This window comes from Lissotriton vulgaris, chromosome 5 (assembly GCF_964263255.1).
Source record: "Lissotriton vulgaris chromosome 5, aLisVul1.2, whole genome shotgun sequence".
NCBI lineage: Eukaryota > Metazoa > Chordata > Amphibia > Caudata > Salamandridae > Lissotriton > Lissotriton vulgaris.
In genome coordinates this window covers 1515546967-1515573116 of record NC_141693.1, presented here as the reverse complement: position 1 = coordinate 1515573116, position 26150 = coordinate 1515546967, and the positions used below count along the sequence as shown (strand labels likewise).

The 26150-nt window shown below is 45.6% G+C and overlaps 1 protein-coding gene across 2 annotated transcripts in view; it reads right to left on the bottom strand.

Annotated features, from left to right (window-relative positions):
* Positions 1–25254, bottom strand: part of AMPD2 (adenosine monophosphate deaminase 2) — a 664925-nt gene extending 639671 nt beyond the window's left edge. Inside the window, exon 1 of one of the 2 annotated variants that reach the window (XM_086923574.1) lies at positions 24943–25254. In XM_086923574.1, coding sequence (XP_086779700.1) covers positions 24943–24952 — 10 coding nt within the window. In that variant the 5' untranslated portion in view covers positions 24953–25254. Of the gene's footprint in view, positions 1–21350; positions 21565–24942 lie in introns of those variants that run through there. The other variant, XM_086923576.1, reaches the window with a different exon arrangement.
* Between the last annotated feature and the right edge of the window lie 896 nt (positions 25255–26150).

The window sequence follows — 26150 nt, the reverse complement described above, 5'->3', positions numbered from 1 at the left end:
TGGCTTAAACTAGAGTCTTCCTTTCTTACTCCTTTTGAGTTTCGCGAAATCTTATCCTTCACATCTAACATGGCCTCCCTTCGTAACCCTATCATTTCCCACTCTCATAAACTCCTTATTCCTTTTTTATACTCCTCTTACCCTTCTATCCATTCTACTCATTTACAACCTATTTGGCATAATAAACAGCTTAAGATCCGTAATCGCTCCATATTCTGGAACTCTTGGTATTCCCATGGTCTGAGATGGATTTCCCAACGTATTTCTCATAATCAACCTCTTCCCTTCTTTGATTTGCAATCTCAATTTTCCTTGCCTTCTTCTTCTCGCTCACAGTATAATTCGCTTCATCCCATTCTTGTTCAATATCTTCAATCTTTGTCTATTACTAATGACATTCCTAACACACTTCAACCTATATCAACTGCATTGGATCATTCCCCTTCCGCTTCTTTTCTTTATAAATCTATTAAATTTTCAGTTGATAGAGCTAAATCTAAGATTGAGTGGCCTGGGAAAAAGATTTATCACAGGATTGGTCAATCCCCTTTTGGGACAAGATCTGGTCGAAACTTCATAAAACCTCTAGAGCTGCCAGCACCACGCAAACCCTTTTTTAAATTTATAATCCGATTTTATCGACTCCTTTTATCTTATCGACTTTTTCCTCAGACACTTCCTCTACTTGTTGGTCTTGCCCATGTCCTTCTGCTGATTTAAAGCATACGCTCTTTGATTGCCCCCCTATAATCCAGTTTTGGAAACTTGTTTGGTCCCAATTTTTTTTAGATTTCACTCTCCCTTCTCCATTACTAACATTTTTCTAGGTTCTCTCTCTCCTATCTACCCTCAATCTTCACACCACTACATGCTTATAGACCTTTTCATAGCTATTGCCTTTCACCTCATTACCTCCAACTGGAAGCAAGCACATGATGTCACCTTTCGCTCCTGGTGGAACGCGGTTGGTTTTCACCACCGTCTTGACACAAATTATGTTTCTCCCATTTCCCTGGCAATTAAATGAGATCTCCTGTGGGTCCCCTTAACCAATTATTTGCCTTTAGTTGCTCCTCCAACAAATTTGTCTCTACTTGGGTCAGATGAAGTTCGAAAACCACCATGATTCCCCCATTGCCTTTTTGTCATTTTTACTAACTGATTATCAGTTTTTTGTTTTAGTATTATTATGCTTACGATGTTATTTCTTTATGCATAGTTTGATTGGCATTGCCCTATGTTTACCTTGATATTTTGTAATATTTTTACATAGTTTATATTTGTATTGTGTTATCTATATGGTTGTATCATTTTGACTGTTTCTTCATTTTTGTTTTTCTGTTTTCTTGGTTTCAATAAACTCAAACTTTAAAAAAAGAAAGGCATCTAATGTAGTGCTAGTAGGGTTGATGGACCCAGTCTCCTTCGCCGTACCTGTGGCCAGTTTATACTTTACCATGGTCCCGGAATGTGTAAACCAAAAGTTATTAAAAAGTTATGACTCGCCAAAGGTATGGGCTGGCACCAGCACCCACACCATCTCCCTCCAGTACCACCCTCTGACCGCCCTGCCTCACTCCTCAGCAGAATTATTCCTCATTCTTTATACAGATGTACAGCTTTGAAATGTAGTGAGCAGATCAATCCCTGGCCGAACACAGATATCAACAGCTCAACTTCAAACAGCTTCATCCATCAGGTTGCAGCGAACTTACAGAATCCAGTTTCAGACTCCAGACCTATCCCTCAAGCAGCACAGCTCTTATATGCTGACATGTTCATGCCTCTGACATCAGAGCTATCTTACAGGTTATATGGATCTAGTAGTTTTGGCATAAGGTATTTTATAGTCTGTTCAGTCTCTTTCCAGAACCAATCATCACTTTAGGAACTGTTCAATAAAGCTTAGACATAGGTGAAAACTGTACAATTGCAATCTGTACCAACACACAACCACCAATCAGCCTCATAGCATATGTGACACCCTTAGCAAGTGATTGCTTTTTAGCCAGCACACTTTGTACTATGGGATAATTAAGTTACTGCCTATAATAATAAAATATTAAACTAAAAGTCCCTGAATACAAACTGCAGTTTATATAAAAAGCACACATATCTTAATGAGATACAGATGACATAGCGTTCTTGCATGGTCACAGATGGGTGCATTATATTGAAAATAACTGGGAACTGATTAACCAATTTGATAACTGTGCTAAAGAAAACAATATATAGGTCAGCTTCCTGGTAATACAGTTTTGTTGAATGCAGAGTGTGGGAAGTTTTGCATTACTTTTCTCCTCCAGTCTTTGGCAAATTAATATTTTCATTGTTGTCGAACAGACTGGGTTAAGGATTTCTCTCTTGTATTTATATTAATCGCAAGGATTATGCATGTTTTAATCACTTTGGGAGTACATAAATCATTTCTTCTCTTCTTTAATTGGTGCTATAAGTTCTTATTTAATATGAATTATTGAAATTAATTTGTAACACAATCATGTATTTGCAGCTTTGTAATTTTTAAAATATGAACAGTTTCATTTAAAATTTAGACAACATTTATTGTGCAAATATAATGGGGCAGATTTACAAGCCCCTTGCGACTCATGACGCAGCGGCGGCGCAAATCCTGGCCATGGTGCGGGGTACTTACAACGTGACGCATCTGGGATATGCATCACGTTGTAAAGCCCTGCGTCACATGTAGGCGTTCCTGGGCAAGGCGGGGGGGGGGCGTTCCGGCGCAGAATTTCTCCTAAAAGTGGCTGAGTGAAATCTACAAAATTTCACTCAGTCACTTTTAGGCCCATGCTGCGTCAAAACCCTGCGCCTGCCTAAAGCAGGCATAAGGATTGACGCAGCATTAACTAGATAGGGTCCCCAGAGCATTGCTGGAGCTGTGTCGCACTTGCAACGCAACTCCAGCAGTGCGCCACTTTAATGGCACAGATGTGTCAGGCATCTGTGCTGTTTTTGCCCCATGGTGCCCCGCATTGTAAATGCGGGTCATCCATGATGGCGGAGCTGTGGCGCAGAATAACTGGTGCATCCCTGCTGATATGCAGGGATGCGCCAGTTATTGTAAATATGCCCCAAAGTACGGAGCCAGGTGAGCAAATCACCAATATACTTCCACACATCAATAGGCTACAAAATAGAAAACAAAAAGACCTTAAATGTGCTGAATTAGGGAGCTCAACTGTCCAAACACACTGTTACTAGTGTCTCTGGCGATGAGGACAGCACGAGCGTAACTCAGAATCCAAATAACATGGGATTTACAATATTAGAAGTCCCAGTAGGAAGCGGAAAAGCTGAATATCGTTTATGCATAAATCAGAGTCCAAATAACAAGGGATTTACAATATTTAGAAATTCCAGTAGGAAGCGGAAAAGCTGAATATCGTTTAGGTACTAGTAACAGTGTGTTTGGACAGTTGAGCTCCCTAATTCATCACATTTAAGGTCTTTTTGTTTTCTATTTTGTAGCCTATTGCTGTGTGGAAGTACATTGGTGATTTGATCACCTGGCTCCGGACATTATCTTCCTAATCATAAGGATAGATGCAGCCAATTTGAACCTAACCATTCTCTGGGACGGGTTGAAGTCATACTCGCCCATTTTAAGTAAGTGGTCGACTATTTAGGACCCCTGTTTTTCTAGTTCCTAATGAATACGTGGAACTGTTTCCTACTGTAGTCTTTTTTTCCTAGTGATATTTTGAAATTCTTCTTCCACCAACTCAAGTAAATAAGGTTGGATTGCTCTTTTAAATAGGTGAATTTTCATATTTCACTTTTTGATACCTTGGTGATGGTAATTTTGTTTATTTTTTGTGGTCTACTGGGTGTGTGTAATGGAGCCTTATTAAGGTTTCTAATTTTTCCCGGGTATCTTTGGATGCTTTACTTCACAGTACAGGCTTTTTTCACATTTCCTTTACCAGTTTTACATTCATCTACTTTTTTCTGAGTAGGCCTTTTCTCTCGAAGGAGCTTACCTTTTAACAAATGTGACCCATATGCATTTTTTATACAGAACTGTTTGTGACGCTCAATGCAATCCTCAGTCCTGATGATGACCGTGTAACTCTACAGTGGTCAAGACGCAGTTGACGCTTATGTGGCCATAAAGCTAATGAACAACACATTCATTTTGTACATGCTGTTCCTTTATTGTAACGTGTATTTTTCTATTTGCCACCTGTCTGGTTTATGATATGTTTTGTTTGTATACCAGCATACTGTATTGAGCGCTATTGTCTTAATTATTTTACATGTAATACCTTTGTGATCTTTCAGAAATTGTCTTTTGCTTATGGGCATTCTCTTTCTTTACTCTTTCTATATTGTTGCTAATCTGTCCTATCTGTGACCTGGATTTGTGTGTAAATATTGTATTTTTAAGCAAATTGCTTCTTGAACCATTGTTAGGATTATACACTGACTGCCCCTGGTTCAGGTGTGATGGGCAGCCCCTGTGGTTGGTAATGATGTAGAAGTATAGCAAGCACCCAAATGTACATAACTTGCATCCACCACTAGTTCTGTGTACAAATTAGGATTAAAACATCTGAGTAAAGTAGCTACTGATATGCCTTCTTTGAAAACATTTCCACAATTTTGGTCCTATATAAATAATTTCCCTTCTCGTACTTAATTCTCTACGTGGGGTACTTGTAGTAATATAGTTATTGATATACTTTGAACAGTAGCTGTCCAGTCCCAAAAAGGAATGTAGTTCAGGCACATTCTTTGCACATTCTCATCGCAGCTACCGACGACATTCAAACTCTACTGGATAATGGAGACACAGTCGCCCTCATCCTCCTTGACCTCTCCGCAGCCTTCGACACAGTCTGTCATAGCACCCTGTTACAACGCCTCAGAAACATCGGAATCCAAGGAAAAGCACTGGAATGGATCACCTCGTTCCTTACCGGAAGAACTCAAAGAGTCCACCTTCCACCATTCAAGTCAGAGGCCTCTGAAGTCATCTGCGGCGTGCCACAAGGATCCTCACTCAGCCCCACCCTCTTCAACGTATACATGAGCCCCCTCGCGACCATCGCACGCCAACACAACCTCAACATCATCTCCTACGCTGATGACACTCAACTAATCCTCTCACTCACCAAAGACCCGAACACAGCCAAAACTAACCTACATGAAGGAATGAAAGAAGTAGCCGAGTGGATGAAGCACAGCCGTCTGAAACTGAACTCAGACAAAACAGAAGTCCTTATCTTAGGTACCTCCCCCTCCGCCTGGGATGACTCCTGGTGGCCAGAGGCCCTTGGAAAAGCACCCATCCCGACGGACCACGCACGGAACCTGGGCATCATCCTGGACTCCTCACTCTCGATGAACAGACAAATCAAAGCCGTTTCATCATCTTGCTTCAACATTCTTCGCATGCTCAAAAAAACATTTCGCTGGCTTCCCACCGAAACTAGAAAAACAGTCACCCACGCACTGGTCACGAGTCGCCTGGACTACGGAAACACCCTTTATGCCGGTACCACCGCAAAACTTCAGAAAAAACTCCAACGCATCCAGAACGCATCTGCCAGACTCATACTAGACATCCCGCGTAAAGACCACATTTCTAGTCACCTGAAAAACCTCCACTGGCTCCCCATTAATAAGAGGATAACATTCCACCTCCTAACCCATGCTCACAAAGCACTTTACGAACTTGGACCCGAATGTCTCAACACACGACTTTCCTTCTACACCCCCTCCCGCCAGCTACGCTCCTCCAACCAAGCCCTTGCTGATGTACCTCGCGTCAACAAAACCACCATGGGAGGAAGATCCTTCTCCTACCTGGCAGCTAAAACCTGGAACTCACTTCCCACTCACCTTAGCCTCACTCAGAACCACCTAGCATTCAGAAAGCAACTTAAAACATGGATTTTCGACCAGTAATTCCCCACCCTTCATCAAGCGCCTTGAGACCCGCTGGGTATGTAGCGCGCTATATAAATTATCTGACTTGACTTGACTTGACTTGAATTTGGAGAGACACCTTTACCAGATCAGGTCACATTCATTTATCTCCTAAAATATTTCAGGAGCTTAGCAAATATCAAAATTCAGTCTTATATATCTCGACAATTCAATGTGTTTAGAAATTGTTGTTATGTATCTGAATTGTTCATTGATACTAAGTTCATGATACCCTTTACAAATATCTAATATAGTAGCGCAATAACAATTACTGACCATGCCATTTATATGTGGCCCAGTTTGCTTTTCTCTTTCAATCACTGTAATGGGAATTTGCATTTTGGGACAACCACTTTAGGCGATACCCAGAATGTTGGACTGTGGCTGATTCAATGATATCCTGTTGTAATACTGATTTTTTTTTATCTTCCTTCATTTTCTTCTGCAAATGGATAGGAACTCTACTATGCATCAGTTAAACATTGTATTATTGCTACCTTAACATGTAAGGTTACTGCCTTTCCTTTCAATTTTCCTAGACCCACAAACAATATTTGATATCTTTGGTATATGGAATGCTCTGTTATAATATTAAAAGTCATTACTAGCAATCATTTGTGCAGTAACATTTCTTAACAATCATGTACTTGAAACTTCATCTTTTAGAACATCTGTCTCCTCTTTACTGGATATACTTGAAGGAAGTGACCCGATTAGGGTCACTCGGGTCACTCGCGACCACCTCTTGGTCTTCTTCACAAAGGAAGAGTCGGTCAGACAGTAGAGAATACAAACCAAAGATATTTATTGAAAGTATACTTGAATGGAGTCCGGTCTGACCAGCCTCCTTAGATTGCTGCAGAGGAACTGACTTCTACCAACAGGACAACATATAATGTACATATTCAGAATCACTAAAGACACACCCAGAAATTTCCAGTCTGTAACTAGTGAACAATGGAGATACAGAAGGATGAGTTGGAATTCCAGGACCGGGTACATGTTATCTCAAAGCCAAGGTTACTTTGTCTGCATCCGCCGCTCTAAGCGTAGGAGCAGGCCTATCTAGCGAGAAAGTTATGTGATGACAAAAACATTCTATTCATTAGCACAGCAAAGCTCAACCATGGAGAAATACAAGAAGAGAATATCACAGCTGCTTTCTGTTGAGGCCGACCAAGTGAGATAGAAATTAGTTTCGGTCATGGCTCAAAATGGCAGCTCAACTTAAAATGGTGCAGTGAATGCTAACTTTACATAGAGCAATACACTAGCAGAATGAGTTGCAAAATATTTAAATTTCAACATACTTCTGTGTGTTAAATTGTCATTGCTGTACAAACACCTGAATGTGGAAATTGCAACCCACAACGATGACATAACTTGTTTTCTTCTGCTGAATTTCAAGTTATTTCCTCTTTTGAACATCTGTCACAAATGTTCATTTGTTTTCAGTCTTCCTTGTTCCATATTTGTGGCAGGCATTTTTGCCTGAACTTCTGTTTGAGCTATTCTCAAAACTATTTGTAAATCATATTTTTTTCTGAGAATTGTTTTCTAAACTCCAGTGAGTTACATCCTTGTATGGTTCTCAATCTTATTTGTTTTTATTTTTTCAATATTTCAAATTCACAAAACATTAGAACTTTCCTTACTCTTGTGACATATTTATCATTTGATGCACCTAGAAGTATTTTTTCTTTCAAGGCATATGTTTGGAAATTAAGAAGGGTTTTCCACAGATGCACTCTATTTGGGTTCTTCCTAAAGGGGTCTCTGTGTATCCGTTGAATGTCTTATTCTATAGCTGCCTTACTCTCTTCAATCTGGAGGGTTTCTTTTATTAGTGAGACCACAAATGATTTTAAGTTGTCCCCTTCCCTCCCCTCTGGGACATTCAGTATTCTTTACTTATTTTTACTAGAGTTATTTTCAAGCTGTTCCACCTTATCCTGTAGTTCTTGTTCACCCCTTTGTAGTAATAGGATCTACTTTTGGCTATCACTTATTACTTTCCTTAGCTCCCCAACATTAGTCTCCAGTGTCTGAGTTCTCGCTGTTAGAGTCTATTTTTTTCTCTAAAACCTCACAAAAGTTACATATCCCACTCTGATTTGCCTCAGATACCGCAAAACCTTTTCTGATATTCCCAGAGAGTGATGCAAACATATCTTCTAGAGAGCCCCCTAAAACTACATCATCTTCTTTCTGATCTCCGAGATTTTTTTAAGCGTTCATCCAGAGAAAGTTTTTCCTGTTTGTATATAGTGTGCTTTCATCCACCCGGGCTTCCCCTTTCTCGCATGCCACTTCTTCTGATACTTCTTCTGTTTGTGGCACCATTAGGCAGACTGTACCCCCCTCAGCGAGCATACCAGGACCTCCCGATTGCCTCTCCATATCTTTTTCCTGATGTTTGAGAATTACCACTGGTGGAAGAACTTTAAAGAAAGTCCTGAAAGAAGGGGTAACTTTTATATTTCGATTCAATTTCTCAATTCTGCTTTTCTTGCCCCCCCCCCACCCCTCCTCGTCTTTAGGGTTTCGGGTTCGTTTCACTTTCAGTCTAAACCACTCTATACTGGATTTAGGGTTAAAATCATAATTGCTAAGGGTGGGGGGGAACAGCTTGCTCTGGGTTAAATTCAATATTGACACCCTCTACCGGGTTACCAGCTTACTCACGCTGCCTCCCCACTCCAAATGCACTGAATCCTGGACTTGCCCCCCCCCCCCCACCAATTGGGGGGTATGGCAGTCTTACTGGCTGTCTTCTTCTCAGTTTTCTTCCTCCTGCTGCCCTGTTCTCATCATGCACTGGGACAGGAACAGACTAATTTGCATGTAGCCAGGTTCTGAGCTGGGATGGTGCAGTGAGCTAAAAAACGGTGATGGATCAAGCCCTGATCTTTGGACTGGGTAAGAGTGGTCTGCTTAATTCAGGCACTCTGTTCATCACCACCCCCTTTTCTGAATCATTTTGTCCACTATAAGCGTGGAAGGGTATACTCAGATGTGAGTCCCTTGCTCATTGCACCATCAGGATTCAAGCAAGCCGGGCCGACGACGGCTGAAATGCCAGAAACCGGTCCCCGGTAGCTTGTTTCCTTCCCGGTATAAGAATTGGCTTGGTAGTTTGGTTTGCCCTGTTCCCATCATGCACTGGGACAGGAACAGACTAATTTGCATGTAGCCAGGTTCTGAGCTGGGATGGTACAGTGAGCTAAAAAAACGGTGATAGATCAAGCCCTGATCTTTGGACTGGGTAAGAGTGGTCTGCTTAATTCAGACACTCTGTTCATCACCACCCCCTTTTCTGAATCATTTTGTCCACCATAAGCGTGGAAGGGTATACTCAGATGTGAGTCCCTTGCTCATTGCACCATCAGGTTTCAAGCAAGCCGGGCTGACGACGGCTGAAATGCCAGAAACCGGTCCCCGGTAGCTTGTTTCCTTCCCAGTATAAGAATTGGCTTGGTAGTTTGGTTTTCCCTGTTCCCATCATGCACTGGGACAGGAACAGACTAATTTGCATGTAGCCAGGTTATGAGCTGGGATGGTGCAGTGAGCTAAAAAACGGTGATGGATCAAGCCCTGATCTTTGGACTGGGTAAGAGTGGTCTGCTTAATTCAGACACTCTGTTCATCACCACCCCCTTTTCTGAACTTAGCAAGGAAACACTCTCCCTTCTTACCTCTTGGGGCTGCCACCACCTCACGCTACCGCCCTGTGGCTTTTCTACAGCTCCAGGACGGCGCAAACCCTACAGGATCCCCCGTTTGTCTTCCAGTGGTGACTCCAAGCCCTCCAACAAAGCCATGAGGACTGCTGAGATACCCGAGAACGACTAGATAAGGCACATCTAATTTAGGGCAGAGGACAAAAATTACCCTGGTAGTGGCGTGCTCAGCGGAGACTAGCGACCGGCATGAAAGGCGGCCGCCATGTTCTCCCCTTTTATTATTTGCTTTCTTCTCAGTATATCATCTGTAATTTGCTTTTAAAAATGTTCACATCTTCTCCTTCTTTTATACCATCGTTGTCCAATATTTTGTTGGTAAGTATGTGAAATGCATTTAAAACAGATTGAATGTTGCTCTTAGTGATTTATTTTAACAAAATCTTGAACGGACACTCTTCTCCCAAAACCAATTAAAGACTCTCATTGTGTCTCACTTTAATACTTATGTGGAAGCCAGTTTATTTCAGGGTCCATTTTGTGACACTTATTAAATGACTTTACAGAACGTCTGAAAGCCTGGTGTCCTGTGCTGAGCTTGCAGTGACCCACGGCCTTAATGAATAAAGGAAATCATGAGACTATGAGTGTACTAATCAGTTGGCTAAATTGCTTCAGTTGCAGAACATTTAATAAATCAATATCTAAATATAGCTAAGTGTCTTGTGTTGATTAACGATTGAATAAATGTTTGAAAAGTAATTAAGCTGGGTGTGCCCTGATTGGCTATGTGCCTTTGTGCAACATGTACTGTTACCTATAAAACCTCAGCTGGGTGTGCCCTGATGGGCTATGTACCTTTGTGCAACTATAACCTATAAAACCTAGTGTATTTCAAGCTAAACTCGAGTGAGGCTACACTCCATGCTGTTGTGTTCCCATGGGCGTCCGCAGGGGGAGGGCAAGGAGGGGCACTTGCCGCCCCCTGGAGCGTCCCTCTTTGCCCCCCCTGCCAGGGCCAGCTCGAGGGTGGGGCAACTGGTGCTGGCTTCCTTGGGGCACCGTGTTTACAACTTAATTATGATTTTAAAAGCACCTGCTGTGTGTTCCTTTCCTCCTGCAATTAACAGGCCTCACAAAAATGTCAAGATAAGACCTGTGATTAATGTTCCTACTGGCCAGAGATCAGAGTTTTGTGTAGTTGAGGTTTATGACTTATGTGAAGGTAGTACAGAGGGTTAATGTACCTACTGCAAAAATCGTGTTCCAAGTAGATTACAGAGTGCATTTAATGTAAATAGATTAGCAGGTTACTGCTATTAAAAGAGACATCCTTTTGTTACTTGCAATTTATAACTTAAAGTCCTAATATAGAATAGTGAGGTATTAACTTTCATCATATAAGTGCATACACTCTACTAAGTATAGAACATTGATTAGTGGTGCAAAAAGGGTTTATTTGGGTAGAAATGGATACTTATTATTAAAGAAAACTCCCAACTATGCTGTTTCTTTTTCGACTCTGAGTTTGTGCTTCTCCACACCAGTCACGCCTAATCTATACTGCCTACCAGTATGGATGACATGTGACTCCTACACTTTAAGTCCTTTGGCTTATGTAACATTTCCTATACACTGATTTACACAAGTATGATTGATTATCTGTGTAATGTGTGTGTGATGCAAAGTGCTCTGACATACTTTAATGGTATGAGTAGCGCTATATAACAAATTCAATGCATCTGAGAGAGAGTGGTTATGGAGACTTGGTCACTGTTAAAGGGTTCTAGTGAGAGAATCTGTGGTGGAGGTGGTAATTTGGGGCGCCAACTAACATTGTCGCACTGGGTGCCACCAGCGCTAAAGCCGGCCCTGCCCCCTGGGGACGCCCATGCCGCATTACACATGGTGCTCCAGCCACTGTTCCTCTTAAGCTCACATTCTCTGTTCTAGTCTGAAGCTCCTCTACATCCCAGGGCTCAGTAGGACCAGACTCAGGCTTTATTTTCCTGCACCTTCCCTTTGGCACTCTCTTCTAGGTGAAATCCTGTGCATCTCATCGCACGTCACATCTAGACAACACCTGGAGACTCTGCTCTTTTCTAGATCCTTCTGAGTACCCTCTGCCCCCCCTCCCCTCCATCTTTTAATTTTGTCAGAAGTGCCAGGAGACCTCATACTTTATAGCGCGCTCTGACACAATAACAAGATTGAGGCAAAGTCTTCTCAAATAATTATTGGTTATAGTGATAGACTGCCTAGAACAGTTGCTGTTAAGTAAATTACTAAGCAGAAAGAATAGTCACATTTGAATAAAAGAGTATATTTTATCGTAGGCACCGCTCTTACATAAAATGGTGGACATCGATGGATGATTTTTGATTTAATAATTTGCATTTATCAAGAAAGATAACACAAACAGAAAACGAATGGAAATGAAGTGTTGGCATAAGTCAGTTCAGAGGGGGATATCCAGATGGGCTAGGAAGCGAGGATGCTAAGAGGAGAGGGGCTGAGTCCATGTGTAGACACCGCTGTAGTCCAGAGCAGGGAGGAGGCGCAACGAGCAGGCATATCTAAGATGTATCCATGAGTAGAAAGGATCATACAGCCCTTCTGAGTCTTACACATTGAGGGTAAGAGCAACTCGTTCTGGGCACTTGCCTGCATTGCCGCAAAATTACAGATTTCTCATGCAAATCAGGCATGTATTCTTTCAAAATACGTTTTCTTCCGCCCATTGGTATAGATAGCCAAAGAGCAGAAAGTTTACATCCATGTGACTGATAGGCAGGGCCACTGGAATTATGCAATTGTGCGGCGATTTTTGCATAATTGCATATTTGCTGCATTTGTTGCATAATCCAACATTTGCCGCATAATCTGCAGAGTTTAAGAAAAAATTGTTTCTATCTCAAATGGTTCAAAAGTTAGTAAAAAAGCAGCAATACATGCTGCCGGGCAGTTGAAAGTCCTTTGCAAAGGTTGACTGATCAACTTTCTGTAGCTTGATGCTATATTTGGGTGTTTAACTAGTACTAATGAGGTGCAACTAATGCCCAAACAGTGTTAACAAGTTTAAAAATGACAAAATGAAGTTATACTGTCACAAAACGTGCCACATAACCCTGCCGCTTTATGTGACCCTCCGTGCTTCATAATTACAGTGGCCCTGCTGTTAGGGTATCCCTGCTAAGTGCCTTATATTCTACTCACAGCATAGAGTGTGATTGGTGGAGTATGGCTGGGCCTGATTTACCCGTGTGCTCTACACTAAGATGCTGTGGCTGCGCTTGTGTGGTGAATGTGGCCTCATGGAGTTTAGACCTCTGTGAGAACCGTAGACAGACAAAGTGAGGAAAGCATATGGCTGCCGACGGCAGAACTACTTTTCGCAGCTACCTCTCACCACTGGCGGACCCCAAAACGAGGCAGTGCCTCATGCACACTTAAGGGTCTCCCAACCTGTGCACTAGAGTCTGAGCCCGCGCTGTCGTCAAAATGAGACGGTCAGAGAGAGAAAACAGTAAAACTCGGGGAGTCATGCAATGACACAGAAATGAGTATGAAAACATAACACAAACTCAGCATAGCAGGTGCTCCTGAGTAGACTGGGGAAGATATTTCCGTAGCATCCTGCCAAAAAGGTGTCTGCATTCCTCTCCTGCACTAAGTTACTATCTGGTGACGTCAGAAACAAGGGGTTAGTGGGGCAGCGATGACCAAGCAGTTCGAACTTCCACTCTGACCCAATGTTAAAATTGCCATACATGCTCCAAGACTGCTTGAGCTTGATAAAGGTAACCAAGTTAAGTAACACCAGTACAAGGGGTAAACGTAATTTGTGAGGTATATAGTAAAAATGGTTGTAGAAACATCTGTTTCATTTTCATGTATCATCCCCTTCCCTAATTACCAAAAATACAGTACAAAAGGTTGAGAATCCATAATTAGGTACTTTGTAACGCGACAAAAAAGGCCATCCATCCATCCTTTTTCAACTTAACTTAACTTAATCACAGTAAAGCATTGTAATTGGGCATAACACATGTTTTTATTTTTGTATACATTTGACACAGGCAGCCAACTAAATAGCCAGTAGGTTCTTAAAAGAATGTAAGGTCTAAATGTAGTGGTTGTGAGATTTGCATAATTGAGGACCACTATTCCGAGATCCTTCGCATACATAGACTGTCTAGGCAGGGGGCACCACAAGTTGTAACAAAAACACCCCAAACCTCAGGACAGGAAGATTTCCGGGATAGCACAGGTACTGGTCCAGTACCCGAAGTAAAGAGCAGCACAATGGACTACTTATTAAAACTACGTTGGTGCCCTGAGGATAGGAAATGTTGTGCCTTGATCCCTGTCAGAAACCTCTGGCAAGCTAGTCGGTTTGTAGCACTTAATATTCAGCCTGTTCCTTCACCACTTGAAATGCCCTGGTTGGGAAATATGCGCTCCTCAGGGGCTTCCCTGCCTACTTCCACTGGCCCCTCTGCTCCCTTCTGCTTGTCGAATCCAACATTAAGTTAACCTAGAAGCGCAGTAGGTGCTTCAAGTACCTCAGGTCTGTGAGAGAACCAATCAGATGTTCCAGGGTCAGCGTCGAGCACAACAACCAATTCCCAGTGTAGCTGGAAACCGAGGAACCAGCTGATCACAACATGTAAAACGGCTGTTGCATACTGGAGCACTGGTGGTTGCCGGGTCGAGGAGGGGCTAGCTTTGCAGGAAGAGGGTATGGGTGCACACAGTCCATATCATCCTTGTGGAAGGAAACTACCCTTTTTCTCTGGGAGAAACTTATGAGGACAATAGCTGTATAACGTTAAACACAGATTAAAAAAAAAAAACATTTTGTCCGACAAAACATATTAGTCTATTCAAGACAGTGAGGTACAGGGGGTGGTCAGAGTAGCAATCAATAAGGAATTCTTCCACGCTGGAGTGACTGGTGACATAGTAAATATCAATAGGGCATAGTACGAGAGGACCAGCATAGTGTCTGTCAGTCATTGCCTTAGTTTGCTGCTCATCTTTTTATTCACTCTCAGGTGTGCATTGATGGGAGATTTATATATTTATAGTGTTCTGGCGTGTGGTGCTTGCATCAGGAATTGCCTTTTGTTAAAGGTGTAAATTGTACTTCCAGGTTTCGGCCGCAGTCGTCTGTCTCTTTGTCCTTTGTTGTTTTCATGACACCGCTGGTTTCTACGGTGGCTGCTGTTTGTTCGCGATGGGTCAGGTTCTTGGCTCTAGTGAAAGGCGCCCTTCGGCTGCTTTGTAGTGCTGAGAAGTGTACATTTCTTCAGTTTACACCAGGCTCCTCGCAGAGCGTCTGACTCTTTCTCTGGTGTTGTTCTTTTTCTCAGGCTGCTCCCCGCCCCTTCTCACCTCTCTGAGAGCCAGTGCCCCCTTTGACGCTCTACCTGCCGCCCACCCTCTCCCCCACCTCTTCTCCCGGTTCACAGCTTGGTGCTTTCACACTGAACGTCACCTCCAGCTCGCATTTTCAGAGAGGGCCCCGGTCTCCCTATCACCGACATGAGGAGGAGGCAGAGAGAGGGGCGACAGAGGACGACTTGGTGGGGCCGGCGAGACGGATACGGTGGGGGGTGAGAGTGAACGAAGAGGGGGGAGAGAAAGAGAGAAAGAAGCAGTGGGGAAAGAGAGACCGAGAAGTAGGGATGAAGGAAGATAAGAGATCAAGTGGAGGGGAAGTGGGGGTCTGGGTGAGGGAGAGCAGCTTCAGAAAAGTGAGACCTGTGTCCTAACTCTGCCAGTGAAGACAGCGGGTCCAAAGGAGAAAGAACCAGGCCAGGGGGACAATTTTAGGGGTCAGGGTGGGTATGGGTTATGGGTGCCAGGGGGGTAATTTTAGGGTTCAGGGCGGGTATGAGTTTTGGGGGGCAGGGGTAATTTTAGGGTTCAGGGTGGGTATAGGTTTTGGGGTGCTAGGGTGTAATTTTAGGGTTCAGGGTGTGTGTGGGTTTTGGGGTGCCAGGGGTGTAATTTTAGGGTGCAGGGAGGGTATGAGTTTTGGGGGGTTGGGGTAATTTCAGGGTGGGTATGGGTTTTGGGGTGCTAGGGGATAATTTTAGGGACCAGGGCAGGTATGGATTTTGGGGTGCCACAAAAGAAAGAGATGGCTGTGGCACAACAACACTATGGTGATTTTGGGGTGCCACAAAAGTAAGAGATGGCTGTGGCACAACAACCCTATGGTGTATGAGATCATATGCAGCCTGATTCCTGACCCCATGGCTCCTCCTGCGCCCCGGTGTTTCTTGTGCCCCACCTCGCACACATCATGTCGGAGGATGGTGATGACGTTAAGGGTGGGTGTGGGTTTTAAGGTGCCAGGGAGTCATTTTAAGGTTCACGATGGGTTAAGGATTGGGGTGCCAGGGGGATAATTTTAGGGTAGGTATGGGTTTTGGGGTACCAGGGGGTAATTTTAGGGTTCAGGGTGGATACGGGTTTTGGGGTGCAAGGGGGGTAATTTTAGGGTTCAGGGTGGATATGGGTTTTGGGGTGCAAGGGGGGGAATTTTAGGGTTCAGGGCGGTTTTGGGGTGCCAGGGGGACAATTTTAGGGGTCAGGGTGGGTATGGGTTATGGGTGCCAGGGGGTAATTTTAGGGTTCAGGGCGGGTATGAGTTTTGGGGGGCAGGGGTAATTTTAGGGTTCAGGGTGGGTATGGGTTTTGGGGTGCTAGGGTGTAATTTTAGGGTTCAGGGTGTGTGTGGGTTTTGTGGTGCCAGGGGCGTAATTTTAGGGTGCAGGGAGGGTATGAGTTTTGGGGGGGGTGGGGTAATTTCAGGGTGGGTATGGGTTTTGGGGTGCTAGGAGATAATTTTAGGGACCAGGGCAGGTATGGATTTTGGGGTGCCACAAAAGAAAGAGATGGCTGTGGCACAACAACCCTATGGTGTATGAGATCATATGCGGCCTGATTCCTGCCCCTCATGGCTCCTCCTGTGCCCCAGTGTTTCTTGTGCTCCACCTGGCACACATCATGTCGGAGGATAGTGATGACGTTAACATTTTGCCCCCTCCTGGAAAAATTTCTGCGGACGCCCATGTGTGTTCCATAAATGTACTACTTTGGACTCTCACTGCATATTTGTTTTACTGATTATTAGGCGTCTACACTTGGTTCTGCTCACAACTAAGAAAAAAAGAGGCACACCAATACTCTTTTCCTGCACACAGAGAAAAATAATTAGAGTGAACATTGCTCCTGGGGCGACCTTATAGAGCAATTACCTGAAACCAGTGCGCAGTGTGGGCTGCCCCTCTGTCGCTCCAAGATAACCAAACACTGAAATCTTCTTAGCACAACCAACTATTGATGACAAATGTCTAAATGCTACTTGTAGGAGAAGGGCATTTTGCCATAGCCTCCTTGATTTGTGACTTGCTTATTTATTTGTCTGCCACTGTTTAGATGTTGTCATCATGGCCCTCCTCATCTGATTTTGACTTTGGAGCACAGTCTGCCTGTAACCAATGCATGGCTATGGATAGCCTCTCTGTCGCACCTGGGCAGTCTCGAAAGAGCCTTACCTAGGCTGTCTTTGTCTATGCTTAGTTGTGGGTTACTCATTGTTACTCCGTATTGATCAAAATATTATGTTTATTATACAAGAGGTAACCATTCTGTGGCTATCTTGGTGTGCGCCACACAGCATTTCCACTTCTCATTGCATCTGAATGGATTTTTCAGACAATTTACCATGGCTGGCTGTATCCAGTGCATCTCTGTGGGATGCTTCATTGTCACTCCTATGTGGACTCCACAGAGCAATTATCCTGCCTGCCTATACCTGTGGGCAGTTATGTTGTCACTCCTGGGTAGTCCTTAGAGAGCTTTCATTTAGTTGTATTCCTCCTTTGCATGCACCTGGGCTTCTAGCCGCTCCAGGATGAACTATAAAGATAATTTTTAATGGCTCCCCCTTTCTAGTGAAAACCTTGGTTTGTTCTGCTGTAGCTTCAGGTGGATCCTATAAAACCTTTACCTTGGCTCTTTGTGACTAGTGAATGCTGTTCCTTTATCACTCCAGGGTGGACTCTACACCATTTACCATGGTTTCTTATATACCATGCATGCCTAGAGGTTGTACACCTATCACTCTGAGGGACTAAATAGAGCATCTTTCATGACTGCCTTATCTTGTGCATGCCATGAGCCTCTCTGTCACTCCTGAAATATATTTGTCTCTCCCACCCCATTCCCCTCCATTACATCAGTAGGCAGATTGACCTAACTCAGGATAAGATCACCATACTTGTCAATCATGCACTAACAAAAGCACTTCCAACAAAGGCCAAACTGCAATGCAACACTTTTCCAACAAAGCACTCTCTCACAATCTAGCGTGCTACCACTCCGCTGGTGCACTTCAGCACCGCATCATGGATATGAAGTGCTCCTTATTTTCAATGAAGATACAGTAGAATCACAAAAAGGACAGCACCTAACATAAACAATTCCCAATTTACATATTATAAAAATGAATAACCTCATTTTGTAATCTTATAATTATTGTACTTTTTTGAAAACTGAATATAACATTGCTGCAAAACAGAAAAGCAAGCACCATTACAGAAGTTGGTCCAGTAGTCGAGGAGAAGGACAAAGACGGATCTAGTCCAACTGAGCAGCTGTTATGTTGTAATTCTGATTGCTGAACATGCTCCCTTGCATGATGAGGTAACTTTACTCCACCAGGGGATCCCTGAACTCTGTACTTCAAGACCCACAAATTAGGTGGCAAATATCTCCTTGGTGACTGTAAAGGTGTCTGCAGACATCGGAGCCTCCTGAACATTCTCTGCTTTTTGGGCTATGGAAGGTTTGACACCAGTGGCTGCATTAGGCCTTTAAGTAAAGACTGTCATGGCTCCTTTGACATCTTCAAATTGTTTGATCCCTGTTTCCCAAAGAATATCTAGTAAGGTTCACGTGGGCCTTATGAAAACTTCCAGCACAAGAATTTTCTTGACTGTGATGGGTGGTTCCCAAGGTAATGGCCCTTCAAGTTTTCTATCCAGGCTGAATAATAATCAACCAAGACAAGAGACAACTCAAATATTTTAACTGCAACCATCCAGTGCTGGCATATGGGCACCTGAAGTTGGTCCTGCATTCACGAACGTCTAATGCAACAGGCTAGTTTGGTTATTAGGCAACAAAAGTCTATCCAACAGCTCCAACCAAAAACAGTGTGTCAAGGGGACTATGTGGGCAGTCTACAGCCATAGAAGCACATACAAAATACCAATGCTACACAACTTTTTCCCTATCCCCCTACAATGGAACTATGCAGACTTTCTGGCCTGAAAGTCGTCATTAGTAGGCACACCTGCAACAACACCCTGAAATTCTTCCAGCTCACTGGGCTAGGCTAGAATTTCATATTACATCTCAAGTCATAGTGTATCTCTCCATTGCCTGTCCGGTAATAGTCACAGACTTTTTGAGTCTCAAGTCGGAGGTGTCAGAAAAGTTACCACCTGGATAACTGGTTTGTGGCGGTCACTCGTCCATGGCAACATCGCTTTTTGATTCCTTGGTGTTGGCTCTTGCTATGATTATGAAGCAGAATTCACCAAGTGTTGGATTGTTCATCCACTAATACGGACCGTGAGCTGGGTTTAGACCGTTGGGAGATAGTGTTGTTTTACCCTACAGATGATGTGTTGTTGCATGAGCAATCCGGCTCAGTACAAGCGGAACAGCAGGTTCAGACATTTAGTGTTTGTGCTTGGTTGAGGAGATAATGTGGCGAAGCTACCATCTGTGGAATTATGACTGAATGCCTCTAAATCAGAACCCCCCTAAACCATAATGATGCTGCAGAGCCTTGGAGCCTCAGTTGGCCTGGGATAGACAACCTCTGGGTTAGTGCCTAGAGCTGCTCACCCTGGTAGCAGAGACCGGACCAAAGGGAACCGCCTCCATCACCCTTAGTGCACTACATTTTCATGGGGCACCTTGTGCTAAACCATTCGTAGATTACCTGATTCTGGGTCAGCATATGAAAAGTAGCAGTGTAGCTACCTTGCTGTGATCTTTTAAAAGTCATCCTCTAAGCCAAGCTTTTGTTTCTGTCTGTGGGCACCAGGGTCCCTCTACCGCCAGACCATGGGAGGCTGTCTCAACCATGTGCAGTACAGCACAGTGGCCTCCCCTTCCTAATCTGCACCGCTGGTCGTAGAGATGGGGGCACAATTACTTGCAGGTCAGCAGGATGACCAGATGGCCAAAGTGAGCACCAGCAGAGCCACCTGGAGGCAAGGAGCCAGTGGATGGTTGTAGGAAGGAGCCTCCAGGGCACCAGCGTCATTGTTTGCTGCCGCCTGGGCACTCTGGTCATCAGGTTGACACAAGCCTTCTGGTCATCAGGCTAGCCCAGCAGATGACCAATCAGTGGCTGTGCACCAGATTACCGGTCAGTGGCTGGACGATCAGATGACTGGTGGGTTGGCCAGCGCAGCCAACTCTGACTTATATCTCCCACGGGTTCTCTAAGCCCCCACTATGTTGGGGGCTGAATATTTGAGGAAAAGCGGCTTCTCGGGTATGCTCAAGGGGAGAGGGGTGTTGGCTTGAGGCTTATCCCTTCTTAGCTCCCCAGGCTCAGGGCTCAGGCCCCAGGAAGGCAACAACAGGAGGCAGCCTTAGCCAATTGACTGGGTCAGGTCACAGTACCTACTCCGGGCAGAGTAACTGCAAACTCCTGAGGACTCTTGCGCCCCTCAGGGGTGTGGAGCGTGGTAGAGACCACCCCTATGAAAGCCCAGCTGCCAGGCAGCTCCTGGGACAGGTTGGCGTTGGACCTGGGAGGAGTCATGAGCTCCTGTGGGCTGAAGTGCTCCCATAATCCCCCTGTGAGAGGTGGGTGAAGCCATGGCTTTCACCTGAGAGGCCCAGTCCCCACAGGCCATTGCTTCAGACATCGGGCAGGGACACCTTCCCTACCTGGGCTAGGGTGCCGTCAGACTGGGAAGGCTGAACAGCTTCCATAATCCCATGTGAGTGGTGGACAAAAATGTGTCTTTTACCTGGGCTTGCCAGTCCCTGAAAGCCAGGGCCCCTTTCCTCCCCAGGCCAGGGTGGTGTCAGACCGGGGAGGAGTCTTGGGCTCCTACACCTGAACAGCTTCTGTAACCACAGGATATGGCAGCCTTCCCTTCCTGGGAACTGATGGTGTCAGGCTGAGGTGGACTCTAGTGCTCCTGCGGGCTGACCAGATCCCATAATCCTCCACAGAAAGCCTGATCCACACAGGTGGGTGGTGCCAGCCAGCAGGCAGAAGAACCTCTAACCCTGCCAAGGGTTTTGCCAGGTTTCAAGATGTCCACCGTTAAACTGTCAACTTCGTATTAGCACAAACGTCACCAGTGACATTTCATTCTCAAGGTCGATCAAGCCAATACAGAAGTATGGCTGTCAACTCAGTGAACATCGTCACCAGCCCAGCCTTTGTAACCTGAATTACACCCATGCCTAGCTGTAATGTTCTCTCTAGAAACTGTCAGTGTGTTATACCCGGGTTAATCTAGCTGGGTCTCAAACACGGTCTCCTCCCACCCAACAAACTCTAATCTTCTCCTGAGAAGTATGGTTCTTCCAGGAGTAATAAACGGTATGTCCGCCCCCCATTTATGTTTCCGAAATTCAAAATCAGATTTCGTAACCCACCTTTGTACTTAGTCCCTCGCAGGTAGGCCCCCCGGCCAGCGGTGAGCTCCCCGGAAGTATCCCTCAGACAGCAGCGCCTGGAACCTTCCGCCAGGACCCTTCGTTCGTCCCCCCACGGAGCCGGGTGCACGTCCGCCCTCGCGCTCTTCCCGCCTGATGAACAGCGCCAGAGACCGCAACTGCTGCAGCTTTAATGCGTGCCCCCGAGGGCCGCTTCCTTTATTGGAAAAGTAATATCCCCATAGGACAGGTGCCATGCAGGGTGCGCGGAGGCGGGAGGGGCGGTGGATAAACACACGTTAAGACTGGCATCTATTCTGTTCTTTGCCAAGAGAAGTGCCAGGCTGGGCCCCGCTTGGCACAGAGGCTAAGAGAGAGGTTAGGACCGGGGCTTTGTTGGCACTGCCAGGCGTTTGACAAACGAGAGCCCCCATTCACCCCCGCTCTTCACGACCACTTTCCGATTGTACACCACTGCCTATGGTGCCAGTGGTCCTGCCCCACCTCCTCCCCAAATAGCAGTAGGGTAGAGTGTCCTAAAAAGACCACGGAGCAATGCGACAAGAATGTCCCCGGGTCTTAAAGGATTTCTGGTGTTTTTCTTGCAAATATAGGCTCAGCCTCTGAGCACGTGAGCGATTTTTAGTGTTTGCACGTCAGGGGCAAAGCAGGAGTGCGCCAGGGTCAGTAAGCTGCTGGCCTGGCACAGCGGACAGGACCGGGACTGTGTCAAGGACAGTCAATTCTGAAGGGCCTATGTGGGCTTGCCTGGCACATCTACAACTAGACAGCACGGTATCTGTACAAAGTAAACCAAGCCCCCGCCCCGGACTGATGCCTCCCCAGGGGCAACACGCGCTCTGGGCATCTGAACCCCCCCCCCCCCCTGCCAGAGTGATGCCATTTCAAAGACAACAAGCCATCGCGGCATGTGAACGCGGCCTCCGGGCTGCGTTGAGGCCTTCACGGGCAAAGGGGTTTCTCGGCATCTGGAAATAATTCTCATGCACGTTATCTGTACGGGCGTGGGAAGAAATTGTGGTTTATACACTTTGCTTTACTTTAGTATTTTATTTCCATTCCAGCTGCAGACTACCACGGAGTTGGGCTGGCGGGGAAGGAGGAGGAGATTGAAGGGAGAGGGGGATGGAAGAGGTGTCCAGCTGATACATCTCGGGGTATTAACCAACCACGGGCGCCTAATGCAGCCTACGCCTGGTTAATATGAATGCACGAGACCAAGTAAGCTTAGTGTCACATGTCAGGGGCCACACGTTGTCAGACGGGCACCTGCCGTGATTTGCCTGCTGCTTTGGATCCCGTGCAGCCCAAGAGAAAGCTGTGACTCACAGCTTTAGGTGGGCCGGGTCTCTCCTTGTCTAGGAATTAAGAACGGACATTGAAATGAGTCCTTATCAGGCCCTATATTCATGTACTTAACTTGAATGGCAAAAACATTGACCGATTTATAAACAATTAATGTAAAAACGATAAGGTAATCGTGTCAGTGAATTAGTTCCTGTATATATTTCACGTGGTTCACTTAATCGGGCACTCCCTAAGAGAGTTTTTGCTATTTCTAGGATGTTGTGTTTCTGGTTTTTTTTTTATAACATATTCCCCTTGTATGGTGTATACTTTGAACGGAGTCACTTTCAGGGCAGGCATTACTAAAAAGGTATTTCCTTGTTTGCGCCTTGGTGCATTTATAAGCAGGTGCACCGAGTGCAAACTGGGATAGTGCGCTCTATTATGAAGAATGCACCGCCCTTAGGGCAGCCATGAACTCGCACTGTCCTGGGGCAGAGCAATCAAGTGAAATACAGAGCAGCTATTTAAAAGCTGTTCCGTGTTTCAAGGGGCAGGCACATGCTGCCGGCATTTTCAAGAGGGATTTGTGATCCCCTTGCAGGTGGGTGAAGTGAGCGACTGCACCTGCATGCAGGGTGAGGTCTAACCCTGGGTGGAGCTGGCAGAGTTGCACTACGCGAAGGTCCACGGAGTTGGGGACAGACTCTGCCACCCGCCTCCACCCCCGTATTAAAAATGAATTAAAACTACAATAAGAAGTAAATAAAAACAACTTATCTTCACTGCGGCGCCCCCGGACTGCCGTCCTCCTCTTGCTCCTGTCTCAGGGTGATCAGCACATGTGCATTTCTCGCAAGGAATGCGCATGAGCGACCGCGCACGCATGTGCAGCTTAACCTTAGACGTAGGAAAGAGGAGGACGGCAGCCCGGGGAAGCCGCAGTGAAGGTAAGTCGTTTTTATGTGCTTCTTATTGTAGTACTAATTAATTTTTAATATGGGGGGTGGAGACTGGGCAACTCCGCTCTGCCGCGGAGTGTGTAGAGTTTTGCCTACTCCGCGTTCTCTGCGGAGCGCGGAGTAGACAAAACTCTGCAGACTCCGCGGGCGGAGCGGAGCTCTCCGCCCACGGTTAGTGATGTCTGAGGTGCTCCATGGGACACCCTTTCTCCACTCCAGAGGGCTGCCTTTTGGAGGTGCACTAAGAGTGCACACTTCCATACAAATGATGGAACGCCCTCTCACTATAACACTGGCGCTACATGCACGCCAGCGCTATCAGTAGTACAGAAGGGGATGCACATGCATCTGTGGCCCCCTTCTGTAATACAATTGTGCCCAGGGAGTGCACCAAGCAGACAAACCCACCTATTGCGCCCCGGTGGCACAATGTATAATACAGCCCCTGGTGTTTATAATGTACCTTGATTGACAGCTCTGGAGTTGAGGCTGAAGACAGCGCCTGTCAGTGGGTCAGAGAGGTGTTAATAATACATGGCCATCTAATTCTTGGCCTCTCTGCAGTCCACACAGAGAAATGTGATTCTCTGTAGGCTTCTGTGTGTGAAATTGGTATACAGCTGTCATAATATTGTCATGGCAAAAGTAAAAGAAAAGGCAAGGCTTACAGTGGTGTGTTTGGGGGTGGTGAAGTGAAGGAGATGGGAGAAGGTACATTCAGGAGAGAGTAAAAAGAGGGTGCTGGAGAGGAAAGAGATGAGGTGTAAGACATAGATGTAACCCTATGTGGCTGGAAAAAGGGTGCATATGTCTAACATAGAGTAAACATAACGGGAGTGACTGAGACACACTGAAGACCACTTCCCCTTCCACAGGCCCCAGTCATATTTAATTCACAGTCTCATAGTTTCAGAATTAAAACATTTTCTATTTTTTACTGCACATTTTTTGTTACTTATTCATATCAAACAGCGTACAACCACTGATAAAGCCAATAGTCTTGGCTAGTTTTAGATCCATTGTTGTATTATATATGCAATAACAAAGTTCAGCGAGGCACCAAACTGATGGCCCAGTAGCAGGCTGTGGAAATCACAGAAATTTAGTTTACATGTTTAAGCCACACCTTTGATTACAAAGGCCATTGGAGACCCCGTTCTTTTTTCATAACACTTAAATATCTGATGTGACTGACTTTCCCTGGACCCAAAGGCTTTCCAGAGACGCCATTTTGATAGAAACATAAGTATTTTCCTGTAGGTTACTGACTGGCAGATGCTGGCAGTGGTTTCATGACATGCACCTGACAGTTCTACAATTACTTGACGCCATGCTCCCCTGCGGCGTGGAGCTGCGGCACTGCGTAGGCGGAAGCCTCGAAATTCCACCGGATGCTGAAGATCTGCAGATGGCACGTGGGCGGCTTTGACGACGGCGTTTTGGTGGTGAAGTCTTCCGGGTGATTCTTGGTATAATTGTTTTTGGCCCGCTCGTGGTGGAGACTTTCGGTGTGGCTCGTGATGCTGAGAGCTGTACAGCGTGTAGTGTAGATGGAGACGGGAAAGCTCTACGCAAAAGCTAATGTCACCTGCCCACGTCCTCCGTTCTCAAACACTGCTCCGAAGCCAATGACCTTTGTACTTGAGGGAAGAAAACAGACGTCGTCAGAGCTCAGACTCACCTGCAGATACCGGAAGAGATTACTCAGGCACCACCTATGCGAAGGGCGGCCTGGGCGAGGCCTGGTCCTCAAAACAACCTCATGATCATCCAGCCGGTGGGATCCCAACAGAACAAATATCACAGCCTGGAGAGGAGTAGGGGCTGAAGGGAGAGCAGGGGTGAGGGACCTGATGAAGCAATAGGGGATTTGGGGAGAAACCTGGGGTTATATGATGAGAATCAGGCGCGCAACACCCATTGGACTCACCGGGCTTCAGCCCCCCCCCCCCCCCTCCCCTCATGTGTGGCAGGCCGGGATGAGACAGATCCCGGGCACACACAGAGCCGCACCCGAACGTTTCACAGGACTTTAAAAGACCATTTGAATGTTAATTAGGCCTTGCTGTTGTTTCACCCCTTCTTGGAGGCCCTGCGGCTCCACTCTGCCTACTGATTCAAGGTTCAGCCCCCCCCCGAAATTTTTTCTTAGCCCCTCCCCCCCCCCCCGCCAGAAATTTGGCTCTAGTTGCCCCTCTGATGAGATTGGCAGCAGAGGAAAAGTCAGAGGGAGTGGTGAATACTGTTAGAGCAGCAGTGCAGGGCAGACATGACACACCACCTGCATGCTGGGTCTGGTAGTCTTACTGTTCACCCCACTCAACACACGGTTGGACCCATTGGGACAACTCGCCACTGTTTTTCGTCAGGTTTTTAATTTTAATACCCCAAATGTCCAGGCTTGTGTTTTTTGCCTTTCTCTAGCATCGCTCTAAAAACAACATGGAGGTGCACTAGGTAAAGGGCCCGCCTGAAGCGCACGAGCAGTGAATTCGGAGATGCTGTAGTACCACAGCTATCTATAAGCAGC